The sequence below is a fragment of the Lissotriton vulgaris genome, chromosome 3_1 (assembly GCF_964263255.1).
Source record: "Lissotriton vulgaris chromosome 3_1, aLisVul1.2, whole genome shotgun sequence".
Classification (NCBI taxonomy): Eukaryota; Metazoa; Chordata; class Amphibia; order Caudata; family Salamandridae; genus Lissotriton; species Lissotriton vulgaris.
Genome location: NC_141689.1, coordinates 1617394272 through 1617412132, shown reverse-complemented (window position 1 = coordinate 1617412132; position 17861 = coordinate 1617394272). Strand labels below are relative to the sequence as shown.

Genomic DNA, 17861 nt, shown 5'->3' with positions numbered 1-17861 from the left:
GCTAGGCCCCGATTTCTGCCATCGAGCCCTTCTGTTCTCTATCTGAAAGCTGCAACGTGGGATGCCTTCCTGACCTCTGTTCTACTCCCTGCGTGGCGAGCGGTGCCCGGCTCGGCCTGCTTGCCTGCCAAAGACAGTGTTTTGCCTTCAAGTTATCAGTATAGCCGAGTTCAGCTCCTCGAAAACACATTCCAGTCTAGCAGAATAGATAAACATTTCCCGGCTGCAGAGCAAAGGGCCCGGCCTCTCTGTCTCCACGCAAGTAATTCATTGCTCCTGTTACCATGATAGGCCCATGGCCCCTCGCATTACACGTAGACACGTAGTCACATATGCACGCATTAGCAGTCAGTATAGAGTAGCCTCTGCCCAAGAGACCTTTCCTTCTAGATAGTATAGTTCCCCAAACACAAGATATCAGATATGATTTAGGAACGAGTCGATCTGACATGCCAGACTTCTGTCTCTTTCCTCTAGTGTTAAAGTCAAGTCCCCTGCACCCTCCAGCCTTACGTCAGTCACACGTCATGCTGCCGCGCGCGCATCCTTGCTACAGATTTCTGCTGACACTACAAGATTCCGCTATGTTATCACCCACTTGTGACACTTTCATGTGACGTTTCTAGCACACTCCTCTGTGTACGCCCTCGTGCACGCCTTTCTGCTACGCACATGTGTTCTTATCTCGTTTCTCTCAGCTGTTACGCCTTCTGTATTCGTCACCATCATATGGAATTACTATAAATGATGTAGTCTGTCAATAAAATATGTGCTATCCCTTCCCGATCCTTGATGGTGACAGGAATATGATATACCTGGTTCGAACCATTCCATTTTATGGAATAAAACCCCTTTTAAAACTCAGATACCACGGATTTTGCCTCTTTATTTTCCGATTGAGTCATTTAATTGTACTTACTGCATAGAAATTCCGACGGTAAATAACTATTTACCACATGTGTCCGGACAAGAAAGATGCCCTGAACGCGGTGAGTCTGTCCGCATCTACAGTTGCCAGGCGAATTGAAGAAATGGGGCATAATTTACATGTCTAGCTGAAAGAGAAAGCTAAAGATTTTGAGTATTTTGCATGGCAATGGATGAGAGCAATGACATGCAGGACACAGCACAACTGCTGATTTTTAATTCGGGGAGTTAATTCAACCTTTGAAGTGTCCGAGGAGCTGGCAGCTCTACAAAGTCTCACGGATACTACGACAGGAGAGGATATTTTTTGTAAAGTACGCCAAACGATGGAAGAGTTGGATTTAGACTGGGTTAAGCTGGCTAGCATCACAACGGACGGTGCTCCTGGTATGGTTGGTGCATCGCGGGGGCTAGTGGGGCGCATAAAAAGAGAAATGGAGGAACGAGGTCTCACCCCCCCCCACTACAAGTCCACTGCCTGATTCACCAGCAAGCACTGTGCTGCAATGTTCTGAATTGGGAATCTGTCATGAAGGTGGTTGTGTCTTGCATAAACTTTATCAGAGCAAACGGACTAAAACACAGGCAGTTCCAAGCTTTTCTATCCGAGCTGGTGTCTGCCCATGGAGACGTGCTTTACCACGCGGAAGTCAGATGGTTAGGTAGAGTTTTGAAGCGCTTCTACGAGCTGCTACCCGAAATCAATGCCTTTCTCCTGACAAAGGGAAAACCTGTCCCAGAGCTGATCGATACAGAATGGAAATGGGACATTGCCTTTTTAACAGATGTGACAGAAATTTTAAACGGCCTCAATTTACAGCTCCAAGGCAAGGGAAAATTAATCATTGACATGTATTCCCACATCAAAGCATTTGAGGTTAAAATGGCACTGCTTGTTGGACACGTGCAAAAACAAGACTTCACCCACCTCCCTGCTACTCAGAGCCTCTCAGCTGAGGAGCCATTGGTCCCGTTTCCAACCAAGAGGTGCAAGGACGCACTGGAAACGCTGAGAGCGGAGTTCAGTATGCGGTTCCGTGAGCTTCATGCCCACGTTAAAGAAATTCGCATATTCCAGATCCCTTTTGCTGCTGGCATTAATGACACCCTGCCTTCTCTTCAATTTGAACTGGCTGAGTTGCAGACCTGTGATGTGCTGAAAGACGCATTAAATCCCAACTGTCTCATAGAGTACTATGCTTCCCTCCCAAACGAGACCTACCCCAACATCAGAAAGCGCACAATGAAGATGTCCACAGTTTTTGGGAGCACATATATCTGTGAGAAAACATTTTCACGCATGAAGCTGATAAAAAATCTGACAAGATCAAGACTCTCAGATCAACACCTGCATCAGTCTCTGAGACTGGCTGTAACTGGAATGGAACCTGACATCAATCTCCTCACCAGTCAGAAGCAAGCCCACAGCTCACACTGATATGGTAAGCCTGCGGATTTCAGTAACTATAATTATGAAAAAATGTCTGTATAGTAATGCTCTTTTTATAGGTAACATGTTTCTTGAACAGTGATGTCACATACAAAATGAGACTGCAGCATGTCATCTGCTGATGGGCTGCTTGTGTTTTATTATCTGCCATTCCTGAAGGGCCTGCATGCTTCCAGGACCACCCTAAAGTTAGCCTGTTTATTACAATTATTCTGTATTAATGTTATTTCACTGTGTGGCAAAAAATTATCATCAACTTGTGTTTTTATTTTCGAATCTGATCTATGTCTATAAAATAAAAGAGTATCTGTGGTACTTCAAATAAACATGAGAAGACTTTCTATTACTTTTTTTGAAAACCAACAGGTGGCGCCAAGGCCCAGCGAAGGGCAGCTGCAAAAAAAAAAATCATTATAATCTCCACAATAATACTGGTTGTCACTTTGGCCCATATCATTTCCTGTTATAAGACTGACCCCGGCCCCTCATCACAGAAAGGAAAGTTGATGTGACCCCCTGCCGATAAAAGTTTGGGGACCATTGCCCTAAATACTAGATTATGGGGCGTTACAGGTAGGTAAAAGGTTGGGACCAATGGTTCCCTTCTTTGGGATGTGTACACCCCCTGTTACGCCCCCCTCCAGTAAGAGAGGGGCATAAGCTTCACTCTGGTTGGCTAGGTCCCCCCATCGTTAAGATGGCGGGGACTGAGAGTTGTGCTTTACCTTGCCTCCTTCACCTGAGGGGTGGGGTTGACAAAGGTGAGCACATCTCTCCTCCTAACTATGAGGCCTATTAGGATGTCGGACGGAAACTTGTTCTGTCCGCCATGGTCACGGCAAAAATACTCCCGACCCCACTGCGGATAATCCGCGGTAGCGATTAGGATATTTCTGACATCAAACACCGACCGCGACGGACGGATCACATTAAACACCGACCGCGGCGGATGGATCACATGAAAGACCGCCGCAAGCGGACGGTACCACAGAAACACCCTCCGCCGCGGAAACAGGCAAAACCGCTGCAAGACCTGCGGAGGGTCCGGCCGCACGATTAGGATAACCCCGCCATCCCAACGGAACTCACCACCTCCCTCGACCGCCGCGGAAAAAAAGCATCGACAAACGGAGCATGACTGCGGAAGGACCAAACGAACTTCACCCCTGCCGTCAAACCGATTAAAAAATGGCAGACGGAAGTAAATAGAAAGCACACAAAACAGGACACACACACACCTGAAACACCCACCCCCAACAACTACACGCCCCAATGACAGCCCCCCCAGCACAAACAAGAGCACCCAAGTCACCACACCCACAGGTGCCTTTTGTACTTTGAGCTGCTTGCTGCTTGTTGCCGTCGGCGTGCTTTGTGCGCCCTGCTGCCTAATCCACCGGATTTTCGAACCCAGGACCTTGCGGATCCCGCTTCGCGGGACCCGCTTCGCGGGACCCGCTTCGCGGACAAGCCACAGGAGGAGCCGAGGAACAATCAGGGCGAAGTAGGGCCAAGCAGGGCTGCGAGTGAGCGCAGGGACTCAATATCCCAGGAGTCCCTGCCGGCCGATTAACCACACCTGGCCGCTCTCCCTGCAAGCCCCGCCCCCCTGAGCACCGGGTGACCTAAAGACCCACTTCACTCCTCATCCAGCGGGAGCCTTTTGTCCTTTGAGCTGCTTGCTGCTTGTTGCCGTCGGCGTGCTTTGTGCGCCCTGCTGCCTAATCCACCGGATTTTCTAACCCAGGACCTTGCGGATCCCGCTTCGCGGGACCCGCTTCGCGGACAAGCCACAGGAGGAGCCGAGGAACACTCAGGGCGAAGTAGGGCCAAGCAGGGCTGCGAGTGAGCGCAGGGACTCAATGTCCCAGGAGTCCCTGCCGGCCGATTAACCACACCTGGCCGCTCTCCCTGCAAGCCCCGCCCCCCTGAGCACCGGGTGACCTAAAGAACCATTTCTATTTGTCCGAACAACTTTTTAATTGGACTGCACTACCGCTGCGCGGGAGCGCGCAGGAGGGCGCCGGGAGAAGCCCGGGACAAGGGCTGGACCGTCTGTGGCCGTCAGGGGCCGTAGGAGGCCGGGCTGGGCCAGTCCTCTGACATTGTCCTTAACAGAATATATAGTACTAAGCGACAGATAAGTGCCTTATATTGTACTTTGTAATAAGGTTGGTGATTATAATAACAATGTCTGCATCCCCAAGTAGTATCATTCCGACAACCCCACCTGCTGAGACTGGACCACTGGTAATTGGACCGTTGGATAAATTCTTCTTTAATCGCCCACCCCAAAATATTGATAAAGAGATAACACTTGCAGAGAGGCGTGCTGAGCGCAGACTGTCTATTGAACTTCTTAAAAATTCTGTAGACAAGCGCCCGCACAAATCTATCCTGCACTTGTAACACCTTTATCCTCAGTAAGTCTCCCTGTTGTAGCCGAAAATCGTGATGTACCCACTAAGAAAGCAAACAAGGACACTTTAACTGAACTAATTTCTCCCTGTGTGAGCCATATTGACCCCACGATATTTACAGCAGAATCATGTGACCAGGTTTCCTTACCCCAACGCAAACTTGGAGCGAAAAGAAAAAGGACTACTGCACTAAGAAAATGTCACTCTGCTAAACCCCCACACAAACATAGAAAAGTACACAAAAGTACGTGCCCTAGGAAGGCTGTCACTGAAGTAAATCGTAGTATGGGAAGTGTACAAGACGGGGATGTTGTCCTATTAGACAGCCCAGATCCTAGTAGTATTAAATCTCCAGTGACAGGTCTGCCAATGGATGACAAGCTAACACCCCTTTATAACACGATTCCCGACTTAGAAAAGTTGCTTCGATCAATTCTCTCCACTATAGAGGAACGAATTAGCAAGCTCTCTGACCGGCTAGACCATTTTGAGCAGGTAACACTAGACAACTTTTACTCAATAAAAGCGCTGATAAAAACTCAAGTAAGGGTGGACGGAAGTAGTAAGCCCCAGAACAACATCCATTGTATAACTCAGGAAAAGGGACGAAGGCAACAAACTAACTCTCCATTGCCATCCAAGTCAGGTAGTGCAGCTGTAAAAAGACCTTCTAAGCCTGTTGAATTAGCACCACCGGGTCCTGCTGTAAATCCCACTAACACTGTAGTTCCAGCTCTGATTGAGGCGCAGCAACCGCCTCTAACCCTAAACCCTCTGCCTACTGCTGGATTAGTGGGTAACGTGTGTTCTACAGTAGGCACTGCTCCAGCACCTACCTCACTAATTAATAATCAGACCATAGCAAATAAACCTGCACCCCGCCCTGTTCCTATAGCTACCAAACCGATCCCACCACCCCCGATAAAGCCACCTCATAGGAAACCCCCCATGAACCTTACCCCAGATTCCTTCCCCTTTGTAGCAGTCCTCATAAATGTCCCACCACTACCAGTAGGACAGAGAGAAACCTTCCAGATGCTTAAAAACAAGGTTATGCACTGGCTAAGGGTGAACCGGCCTCTACCAGGAGAAGTTGATGGTTTAATCCTGGGGGTAAGGAGAATAGATTGGATAGGCTATACAACTAAAAGCCTGGGGGGGGATTGTATTGTGGTTAATTTTCAAGATCCAAGGGTGGCAGGATGGATAACTAGACAGGGATGGGGCATAAATAAGGGAGGAATTGGAATTGTTGACCTTACTTTCTTCTATCCTCGCCCAACTAGTGTATCGACTAGCCTGCTTAATGAGCACATATGCCCTCCCAACTTCCCATGGCCAAGGATTCCCACACCGGCTCCACTGCCACAGTGCCAAAACTATATCACTGGCCCGAATTACAACCCCCCGGTTGGATGGCTAGATCAAGAGTGGGGATGCTGACAAACGCTTCAACACATGTGTAATAGCAGGGGAGAAAGCAGTAGGAATAAACAAGGAGCAGGGGAGTTACCCACATCTACTGTAAATGAGGATGATGACATAGATGGTGGTTATGTGAGGATAACCGATAGTCTTGCAGGGAATGATGCAAGCCCAATGATTCCTCAACCATGTTCCAATATAAATAAATCATGTGGGGACGAGCCTAGCTTTGGTAAGCTTTTATCCTGGAATATTGCTGGGCTGGGAAGCAAGTTAGACTCACAAATTTGGGTAGATTTTATCAATGGGTTCGATGTGTATTGCTTTCAAGAAACATGGGCTTGTGACCCTGTTTTCCTCCGTGGCTACTTACATTTTTCAATACCAGCCTCTAGAGGAGGTAGGGGTCGGCCAATGGGAGGGCTTACGGTATGGATAAAGCAGGACCTGGAAATCTCTATTAAAGTGTTGGACCTGGGTACTAGTGATTTACAAATGTTAAGACTTTCAACAAAAAAGGGGGATGTGATTGACCTGTATAATATCTATGCAAGAGGCACTAATTCAGCTAGCTCTTCCACCCTAGAAGGGCTGTCCGCCTCCCTTGAAACCAAGTCCCAAGACAACAGGGTAGTAGCAGCCGGGGATCTAAACAGGACCTTCAAACCTCTTGACAGTACAAACGATCCCATAGGACAGGATGAGGACACTCTCTGGGGAGTACCATCTCTGTGTATAAATCCTGTCAAGCGGTGGACGAAGGATATTCTGCTACTAAATGCCATGTGTATGGAGCATGGCCTAAGAGCCCTGAATGGGAGAACACCTGGGGACAAGGAGGGCGGTTGCACCTTTGATAATGGCCATAGCAGGAGTAGAATAGATTATGTAATATGTAGTCTCCCGCTTTGGCAGGGAGTTCTTGATATGGTCATTAAGCCCAGATTAGAAAGCGATCACAACCCCCTTTGTCTGACCCATAGATGGTGGAATGTTGGACACCAAAACATGCTCACAAGAAATGACCATACCCCAGTAATGGCCAATGACATGCGAAGGCTAAAATGGCCAAGGGTATTGGCAAATGAAGGAACAATGACCTTCATTAATGTAGAGGTGGATAAGGCAATTTCCTCTATGGAAGCGGTAGAATCTACAACCCCTGGTTCCAGGGATATTACAGATATCCATAATAAGTTTTTTTCCCTCCTAAAACCATGCTTTATACAGTCAAAAAATAATAAGGGGAAAAAACCCCCGGAAGTTGCTAGGTGGTTTAATTGCCGGTGTAGGTCTGCCCGACTGGCATTGGGTCAAGCTATTAGAGAAAGAGACAGGGCTGCAATTAGTGCGGCTAGGAAATCGTATAAAGCAGCCATTTCCCAGGCAAAGAGGAAATGGGATGAAGACCATTGGGCAGAGTTAAGGGAGGCTTCTAGTAGTAAGGACTCTAGGCTTTTCTGGAAAATTATAAAATGGGGTAGAGGAGGTACCCCTGCAAGGCCCGATAATAATGTAGCTGAAGAAGCTTGGGTCGAGTACTTCAGACCACAATACGCAGAAATAAAGTATGTTGGGATGGAGGAGGTCACATCGCCAGTCTTTGCTACTGATAATCTGTTTTCCCTCAAGGAAGTCGAAAACGCAATTAGCTCTGTCCAATGTGGGAGTGCACCAGGGCTAGACGGGATACCCTCAGATGTATTCAAGCACGACATGAAGAGATGGGCGAGGTATATTTTTCTGCTGGGAAATGCCATCGCCAAGGGTGGGGTGGTCCCTGAGCTATGGCAAGGTGCAATCATCATACCCATCTACAAAAAAGGAGATCGGTCTCTCCCAGCCAATTACAGGCTTATAAGCCTGATAGCAACCATACAAAAAGTAATGGGGAAAATGGTTGTAAATCAGCTTATGGACTGGGTGGATGACAACAATGCTCTTTCCCCCTATCAGGCAGGATTTAGGCGGGCCACCAGCACAATTGATCAGGTCTTCCGTTTCACTATACTGCGGTGGAGGACAGTATTGCTTGGCAAGGGCTGCCTGTATGTCGCATTTGTTGACCTACGGGCAGCCTTTGATTTGGTCCCCAGGCATAAGTTATGGCTGGTCCTGCAAAAGCTAGGCATTCCGGTTGAACTCCTCACCTTAATCATGCGATTGCACGAATGCAATTTCGCAAGAGTCCAGTGGGGAGGGAATGGCGAGTCAACATCGGACTCTCGGTAGAAAGGGGGGTCCGCCAAGGATGTGCCATGGCACCCCTACTTTTCTCATTATTCATTAATGGGATTGTGGAGCGGTTGTTAGATGTGGGTGTAGATGCACCTTCGTTAGCGGGCGTCAGGGTCTCGATCCTGATGTTCGCTGACGATACCCTAATCATGTCAAAGACTCCTGTAGGGTTACAGCGTGCATTAAACATATTCGATGTTTTTTGCAAAGAGCACGGTCTAGAAGTAAACGTGGGCAAGACGAAACTAATGGTCTTCTCCCCGCGCCGCAAAATTCACCCCAGGGTATTCTTGAACAATACTAAGCTAGAGGTGGTAAGGGAGTTCACGTACCTAGGGGTCCAAATAGCAGAGGGCTTGGGTTGGTCTCACCACCTGGAAAAAACGGCACTAAAACACCAACAAACATCAGGGGCGCTGCGGGTGGAACATATAAAATCCAAGACTAAACCCATCAAACCTGTCCTAATAATATATGATGCAAAGGTTCTAGGTGCGGTCTTATACGGCGCAGAGCTATGGGCTTGGGAAAACCTATCGACCTTACAGATATCAGAAAACAGGTTCCTTAGAGGAATCACAGGTCTCCCTCAGAGTACCCCCCTAATTCCACTGTTCCTTGAGCTGGGTAGAAGGTCAATTAGTGATAGAGCGCGACTGCGCCCCATTCTCTACTGGAGACGCCTTTGGACAACTCCAGAGATTAAGCACTACGCCGATGGCTTCCTGGCAATAATTAAGGAAGATAATTTCCACAAGATCAAGTGGCTAAAAAATCTTAGGGCCATGTTAATCGATTTGGGCCTTTCTAATCTCTGGACCAACCCGCAGGGGGAAGTCTTCCCAAGTAAGGAAGCCCTCAAGTCTCAATATTGGGATTGGGTAGACAGCAGCCTTCTGAGAAGTACTAGATCTGATTCTATGGCTGGTCGCTTCTTGGAAGTCAAAATCTGCCCTATTCTAGAAAACTATTGGGACAGCATTACAGTACCATTGGACAGGAAGTTAGTCTTCCAGTTAAGGTCTGGATCCCTCCCGCTAAAAAAACTTACTGCGGGATGGCAGAGTCCGACCACTATGTGTTGTCCAGCGTGTGAAGCAGCTGTAGAAAGCCTAGGTCACTTTTTATTTGTCTGCGAAGCTTATTTGTCACCAAGGAGGGCATGGCTGACTCCAGTATGTAAAAATCTTGGGACACAACACAGTGCAGTGGCTATGAGAATCCTATGTACATCTACCCAGGAGTCGATAGTCCTCGGAGTAGCCAAATATCTGGGGTGGGCTTGGGCAATCAGGCGGCGGCTGATGGGTAGGCTCAGTTAACCTGATGTATATCTTTTTATATAAATTCTAATGGGTAGGCTCAGTTAACCTGATGTATATATATATATTTTCTTTATATAAATTCTAATGTAATTGGTTATATTTGTGTGTAATTCTCCACTCTTGGTATTGTACGAGCATGCACAAATGTTTTTAAGAATATGCATATGTAAAATGACTTGTTTTTACTTGTAATGTACCTGATTTTATGCTGTGCTTTTATGAGAAAATATCTCGAATAAAGCTTGTACTACCTACCACACCCACAGAACACCTGACTGGCAACAACCATTGGGAAACAACAACCACACCTAGTATAACATGAATCCCTTCCATTACCACAATCCTTTGCATCACAGCACAGCTGGAAGAAAGAGGCAGAATAGCACAAACAGCAGACACACACAAACACACATACAACCTGCACACCAACACACCCACCACACAAACTCCCACAACACCATCCCTACATACCACACACCTGCACACCCCTCCCCACCAACACCTTGCACATCACACACCATGGCACCCAAGAAAAACCCCAAGTTCACAGAGCGTGAGTTGAAGGTCATGGTGGATGAAATCATCTGTGTCGAACCACATCTGTTCGGTACCCTAGTCCAGCAGACCACCTTGGCAACCAAAACCAACATGTGGGACAGGATAGTGACCAGAGTGAATGCTTCAGGGACCGTTCCACGCACCAAACACGAGATCCAGAGGCGGTGGCACAACCTCAAGGCAAGGGTGAAAGGCATCAGGGCCAAGAACCACCTGCGGGCACACCACACTGGCGGCGGCACTCTATACTTTAGGCCGAAAGGCTTAGGCTGGATGAAAGACTTGATTTGTAAAATGTATATGCTATGAATTGTAAGGGACTGTTCTAATTTGGAGACCTTTTGTATTATATTGCCAGTATGCTGCTAAAGTTTATGAATTTGGTATATGTAATGTTTCTTGTATTCTTGTATTTATGTCTTGTTTAATGTTGGAAGCAATGCTATAATGTGTGTTCAAAGATAGAGTAGGACATTTCATTGTGTTTTTTAGAAAAATGTATTCTTTAAAGTTATATTTGATTTGTTTGGATTATAATTTGGACCAATTTTATTTAAATTTACAGAATTGTTGGGAAACCGATATATACATACCCTGATGAAGGCGGTCATACTTTGTTCACACCGCCGAAACGCGTCGATGCTCAAGGAGTGAATGTGGATTACAAAACTAAGGAAAATTCATAATAATATTGCTTGAATTTAGTCCTTCTCCTCTAGCTCCTTTTTAATTGGAATGTTTTTATTTATTATTGTTACGTCCTATGTTTGTTTCCCAATTTTCAATTTTTAATTACCATGATGTATGTCAATAAATTGTACTAATGTTTTGATCCTATTATAGTGTTTTCACGTTTTTGAATTTTTCATTTTTCATTGCTTCTTTGTCATGTCTATGTATTAGTGAGGTCATTGTTTGTAAGTACTGTGGTATTAATGTTCATCTGCCCAAAGGGAATTGACTTTTTTTGACTAGTGTCTATTGTGGTACCCTATCCCTTTGGTCTAGGGGTCCCTCTCTCTTTTATTAGAGATAGTGAAAGGCATCAGGGCCAGGAACAACCTGCGGGCACACCACACTGGCGGCGGCACTCCCCCGGAGCCTATACCATTTGCCGAATGGGAGGAGAAGGTGCTGGGCATACTGCACCCTGAGAGCCTAGAAGGAATAGAAGAGGGACTTGAGGCTGGTAAGTACAAACCAATGACCACTATTACACTGTCATGGTCTGTCTTGCACAACTGCCAAGACACATCTCCCAGGCTCCAATCCATGCACGTGGACCACACAGTCACCCAAATGTGAAGGCCTGGGCTCAAATGCACCCACCATGACCAACCACAAATGTTGCCTCCTACGTTCCCAGGCGTGTTGTTGTCAAGGCAGCCAACCCCACAACTCCCAACAGGCCCCCATGTCTACAGGGAGGGTGGGGGTGGGTGGGGGGTGGGTGGGTCCAGCACTACAACTCCCAACAGGCCCCCATGTCTACAGGGAGGGTGGGGTGGGTGCCAGCACTACAACTCCCAACAGGCCCCAATGTCTAGAGGGAGGGTGGGGGGTGAGAGACCCGCATTACAACTCCCAACAAGCCTCCATGTCTAGAGGGAGGGTGGGGGTGTGTGGGGGGAGGGTCCAGCACTACAACTCCCAACAGGCCCCCATGTCTACAGGGAGGGTGGGGGTGTGGGTCCAGCACTACAACTCCCAACAGGCCCCCATGTCTACAGGGAGGGTGGGGGTGTGGGCCCAGCACTACAACTCCCAACAGGCCCCCATGTCTAGAGGGAGGGTGGGGGTGGGTGGGGAGGTGGGTCCAGCACTACAACTCCCAACAGGCCCCCATGTCTACAGGGAGGGTGGGGGTGTGGGTCCAGCACTACAACTCCCAACAGGCCCCCATGTCTACAGGGAGGGTGAGGGTGGGTGGGGGGTGGGTCCAGTACTACAACTCCCAACAGGGCCCCATGTCTACAGGGAGGGGGGTGGGTGGGGGGTCCAGCCCTACAACTCCCAACAGGCCCCCATGTCTACAGGGAGGGTGGGGGTTGGGTCCAGCACTACAACTCCCAACAGGCCCCCATGTCTACAGAGAGAGTGGGGGTGGGTGGGGGCGTGGGTCCAGCACTACAACTCCCAAAAGGCCCCATGTCTACAGGGAGGGTGGGTGGGCCCAACACTACAACTACCAACAGGCCCCCATGTCTACAGGGAGGGTGGGGGTGGGTGGGGGGGTGGGTGAGAGACCAGTACTACAACTCCCAACAGGCCCCCATGACTACAGGGAGGGTGGGGGTGGTGGGGGGAGGGGGGGGGGGTGGGTGAGAGACCAGCACTACAACTCCCAACAGGCCCCCATGTCCCATCCCAGAGCAAGATGGAGTCCGCCCACCATTTGCTGACCAGTGCATCTCCTCCTTCAAACCTACAGGTAGGTAGCCATCTTCACAGGGGCACCATCCAAAAGCAGGACAGGACCACATGTACCCAAGTATTGCCTCCCCACCTCCACACCACCATAATGCCCAGTACTGTCTACCACACCAACATGATGACACCAACAACCATGTCCTGATTCCATAGTAATTTGTAATGTAACAATAACAAACCTGCCATGTCCACAGCATTGATTGTTAAATTCTTGTCCCTCAGGTGATCGCAACTTGGCAGGCGAAACCAGCAACAGCCAGCACCAGTCGCCCCCTCACAGCCAGGACTCTCCGGTGAAGATTCCATGGACACCTCGGGTGCAGAGGACGATGCTGGCCCAAGCACACTCCCAGGGCCATCAGACTCCCAGGACATCCCTGCCTCCATAACCTTAGTCAGTGTCACAACACCAACACCTGCCATTGTGAGCTGTTCAGCTACCACCACCACCACCACCACTCCTGCCTGTGCCACCCTGCCTGACCCATCGTCCGATGATGGGCCATCGACATCTCAGGCTAGCAGGGAGAGTGGACGGGCGAGGACACAGGTGAGGCCACAGGTCACAAACAGGAGTGCAGGTGCAAGGCGAGGTCGGGAACAACACCCAGCCCATCCTGGGACCGAGACCCTGGATGCCATTGCAAGAGTGGAAGCCTCCCACGAGCGGTCGCAGGCACAGGCGGATCGGGCGCACCAAGACTCGCTACAGACCTGCCAGCTGTTGTGGTCCATGGACACCCGAATGGGACAAATTGTTGACCTCATGGGGCAGCAAACAGCTCTTTGGAGGGAGTGGTTATCCCGCGCCAAACCACCTCCCCCTCCCCCAAGTTGCCAGCGGGACAGGGCACCAACACCACCTCCCCCTCACCCAAGTGGCCAGCGGGACAGGGCACCAACACCACCGCCACCATCACCTGAGGCTACTGACAGGGATGTCATCACTGACCAACCTGCCCCCACAGCTGGTCCCGCTCCGGCTCCAAGACGGAGGGGCCGTCTGAGGCTTGATCCAGCTGAGAGCAGTGGCAATGCACCATACACCCACTCGAAGGGGGGCCGCCACTGACTTCACCCTTCCTTGAGCCTGGCATTCACTCTGCGAACTATCTTGCCCCACAAAGCCAAGCATTGGCACACGTCTGTTGGACTAGGTGTACATCACACAATGTGGTGTCCCTACGGTGTTTTCATCTGACATGACTTTCAACTCTCACTTCCCGCAAAACACCTATTTGTAAATATGCACAAACAGTAATCCACACCCTGTAAATAAACACCACGTAAACACTCAATGCTGTGTGACCTCCATGTTTTAAACACAGGTTTGTCTTAGTAGTTGTCATTACCAGGTGCAGGGATCTATGTTCTTGAGAATCATGCCTCTGTGGGAGTGACCTAGGGATAATGAGAGAACAACAAGCACAGGTCAGGAAACTAAATCACACCCATCACACCACACCGTACTGCAACATCCCACAAACCACACTCATCTCTAATTAAGCAGATCACAGGACACAGATCAGGGAGCATTGCATGTACACCATCTCCCACACCCATTTGCGGACAGAACATACCAGAACAGGCAGCATTCACACACCACATCCACACATCACCAGCAAACATACATCACGCTTTGAACACCAGCACAAGAGGTAGTTACTCACATTCAAGGAAAGTAGCGAGCAATGAGCTGACGCCTCTGGTCCACACCTTCTTTCTCCCCACTCTCCTCATCACTGGACATGGGTGGTATGGGAGGTGGAGCAACCTGTTGGTCCGCAGGGTCCATGATCAGTGCAATATTACTGCGTAAGGCCAGGTTGTGGAGCATGCAGCAGGCAATCACGATTTTGCATACTTTGCCGGGTGAGTATGGCAGGGCCCCTCCGGTTTTATCCAGGCAGCGAAACCTAGACTTCAGCAGTCCAAATGTACGTTCCACCACCCGACGTGTCCTCTCATGGGCCTCATTATAGCGCATTTCACCTGGGGTAGTAGGATTCCGTAGGGGGCTCAGCAGCCACGGTCGGTTTGGGTACGCAGAGTCGCCTAGGTGGGGGGATGACAGACACATACATCATTACCAGGATTGGTGGGAACAGCATGGCGCATATACAACACAGTAGTCATCACAGCACACTCTTGACGCAGATTAGCCATCAGTTGGGGGACAATACTGCTCCGCAGGATGTGGGAGTCATGTGCGGACCCAGGAAATCTTATACACACATGGGCGACAGTTTGCGCTCTATAAATACTTGTTTACATTACATTATATTACATTACATTACATTATAGATGATGTTGTCAGCCAGGCACACCACTTGCACATTGATAGAATGGTAGTGCTTCCGATTGCGATAGACGGGTTCACGTGCCTGGGGTGGAATCAGACCAATATGTGTGCCATCAATGGAGCCCACTACGTGTGGGATCTGGCCCAGGGCATAGAAGTCACTTTTCACTGCAGCCAGCTCTTCCGGACGTGGAAAATGGATGTAATCATCCTTGTAACGCATCATGGCATTCAGCACATCCCGCAGTACCATGCTGAACATGGATTGGGACATCCCCCCGGCATGACCAACTGTGTACTGGAAAGTGCATGTCGCGAAGAAGGGAAGTGCCGCCATCACCTTTGCTGTGGGTGTAATTGCTCCTGGATATGGCCTGCGTTGCTGCAGATTAGGTGACAATTGGGCTACAAGGTCCTGCAATCTCCGTCTGTCAAGCCGTAATTTGCGGATTACCTCCTCTTCAACCATGTCCTCCAGCACAGTGTATGGTTGATGCACATTTGGAGCCCTCCTGTGTGGGATAGATGGGAGCAGATGTCAATTGACCAACAACGCACAGCTGTGCCACACTATCACATCTTGACCAACACAATACAAATAATACATGTTGCAAACACTGATTGTATGTGTGACGTGACCGAAATATAAGGCACTACAGCGTACTACACACACAATGTTCACCCACAAACAACATCCTGTGTGCAAACATGTCCAATGTTACGTGCACACATGTTGAAAGAACAGCCAACATCACATGACTGAGTGCCCAAGTGTGGACAAGCATCCCCACAGACACACATGGACGTGCACACACAACACAAACATGGACCTCACCCTCCTTGTCATCATGCACCCATGACCCCACCAACAATGCTCTGCATCCTCACATGACAGGCATGGGCATACAACAAGCGACACACATACGCATACACAGTATGCATGTATACCCCCATCAATGCTACTTGCACACACAAACCACACACTAACGACAGCTTCAGAATGTGGGTACACAGCCTTGATGTACTGTGTAGATGAGTCACGAATTTTTTGGAAGGTTCCCCTGATTATATACACAGGGAGGAGAGCAAATACAACAGAAAGTAAAACCCTGTGCTTTGTGTATACAGAAGCGTCAGAATAGTTGACTGTGAAAAAACATGTGGGGGAATTTTGTTTAGGGAGAAACTGTGTACTGGCAAAGGGATGTTGAACATTAACCCACTGTGTGTCACACCTTTGTTAAAAAAACAATACAAACTAGGAAATAAAAAACAGGTTTCACAATTTATTGTGGTACCTCCCTTAAGGGTTACACTCTAAATTAAAACCAATTTCTAAAAGCAGTTATTAACATTTTAAAAAACAACAACATGGATCAAAATAAAAAGACAGTCAAAAGCTAGTGTCGACGCGGCGTTTCGGTGGCTTTACAATCGTTGCACCTTCATCAGGACATTTGGCAATATTGACTTGTACTCTCAAATCGAAGAATTTAATAATAGAAGACTTCTATGTCGATTGGGGTCTTTTGCTATTATATATCATCTGGTGGTGAAAATACTTTTCTTCATGAATATATCTGTGCTTGTAAATCGGCACAGAGGAGCCACCATAGTTTACTTAGTGGCCTTTGTCAGTTTTAAAATTGCTGGATCCATTCTTCACATTGGAATCACAATTGAAATACTCGTTAATACTTGCTCGGTGAAGGATGATCCGATATCAGGTAGTTTGATACACTTCCTCTTATTGGTCAGCCTGATTAAATGAATTCGGCCTCCCTGCTCCTCCGTGTCCGAGTCACTAGCTTTTGACTGTCTTTTTATTTTGATCCATGTTGTTGTTTTTTAAAATGGTAATAACTGCTTTTAGAAATTGGTTTTAATTTAGAGTCACCCACTGCCGGCCCTGGCCGGTCACCCACCGCCGGGTGCTGGCGGTGGGTGACCGGCCAGGCCCAGTGGTGGGTGACCGGCCAGGTCCATCCATGCCAGGCTAACATCAATACACAGGGCGGTCACCCACCGCCCGCACCCGGCGGTGGGTGACCGGCCAGGGCCGGCAGTGGGTGACCGGCCAGGCCCGGCGGTGGGTGACCGGCCAGGGCCATCCATGCCAGGGTAACATCAATACACAGGGCGGTCACCAACCCACCGCCCGCACCCAGCGTGGGTGACCGGCCAGGCCCGGCGGTCTGCGGTGGGTGCTGCAATGTGACTGAAAGGGGGGGTACCAACTGCCATTCCCACTTGCACAATCAAATGTATGTGTTAGCCTGCCCCGGCCCCGCGGAATGCGTGCTCCGCCATAGCGACGCCAGTGAGTGATGAATTTCAAATGAAGCACCATCGCGGTAGCGCGCACATGCGGTTGCCGGTGTGTGACCATGACGGTCCTTGCACATGTAGCCAATAGAAACAGGTAACGCGGGGCTCATAAGCGATTTCAAAAATAGTGGACGCCGTGCACCGCCACATTTTGAATGAGGCAGCCCGGGAAAACCAATTGCTGCAGACATGTGCCACTGATATCATCTCAGGGCCCTATAAATGTGTGAATTTCTGCAGCACACATCCACTGCTTCCAGCCACTGCTGCCTGCACCCATCACCTCTACCTGTTGCTGCTGAGCAATCCATCAACTGCTGCCTGCACCCATCACCTCTACCTGCTGCTGCTGAGCAATCCACCAACTGCTGCTGTTGTGCCACAGTCCTGGACCTTGCCATGCTGAGAGTACGAGAGATCCGGTCTCGTCCCTTCACCGCAGCGGAGCTGGATGTCCT

The 17861-nt window shown here is 49.0% G+C and overlaps 1 protein-coding gene across 1 annotated transcript; it reads left to right on the top strand.

Moving 5' to 3' along the window:
• The first annotated feature begins 1456 nt into the window (after positions 1 to 1456).
• On the top strand, positions 1457 to 2365 carry LOC147728256 (general transcription factor II-I repeat domain-containing protein 2B-like). The gene has a single exon (XM_086963759.1). It carries the CDS (start codon positions 1457 to 1459, stop codon positions 2363 to 2365), a length of 909 nt encoding a protein of 302 aa, XP_086819885.1.
• The last annotated feature ends 15496 nt before the right edge of the window (positions 2366 to 17861 follow it).

What these genes read in the sequence shown, in the direction of transcription:
- LOC147728256 (XM_086963759.1), top strand. Translation starts at nt 1,457, where the DNA reads ATGAAGGTGGTTGTGTCTTGCATAAACTTTATCAGAGCAAACGGACTA.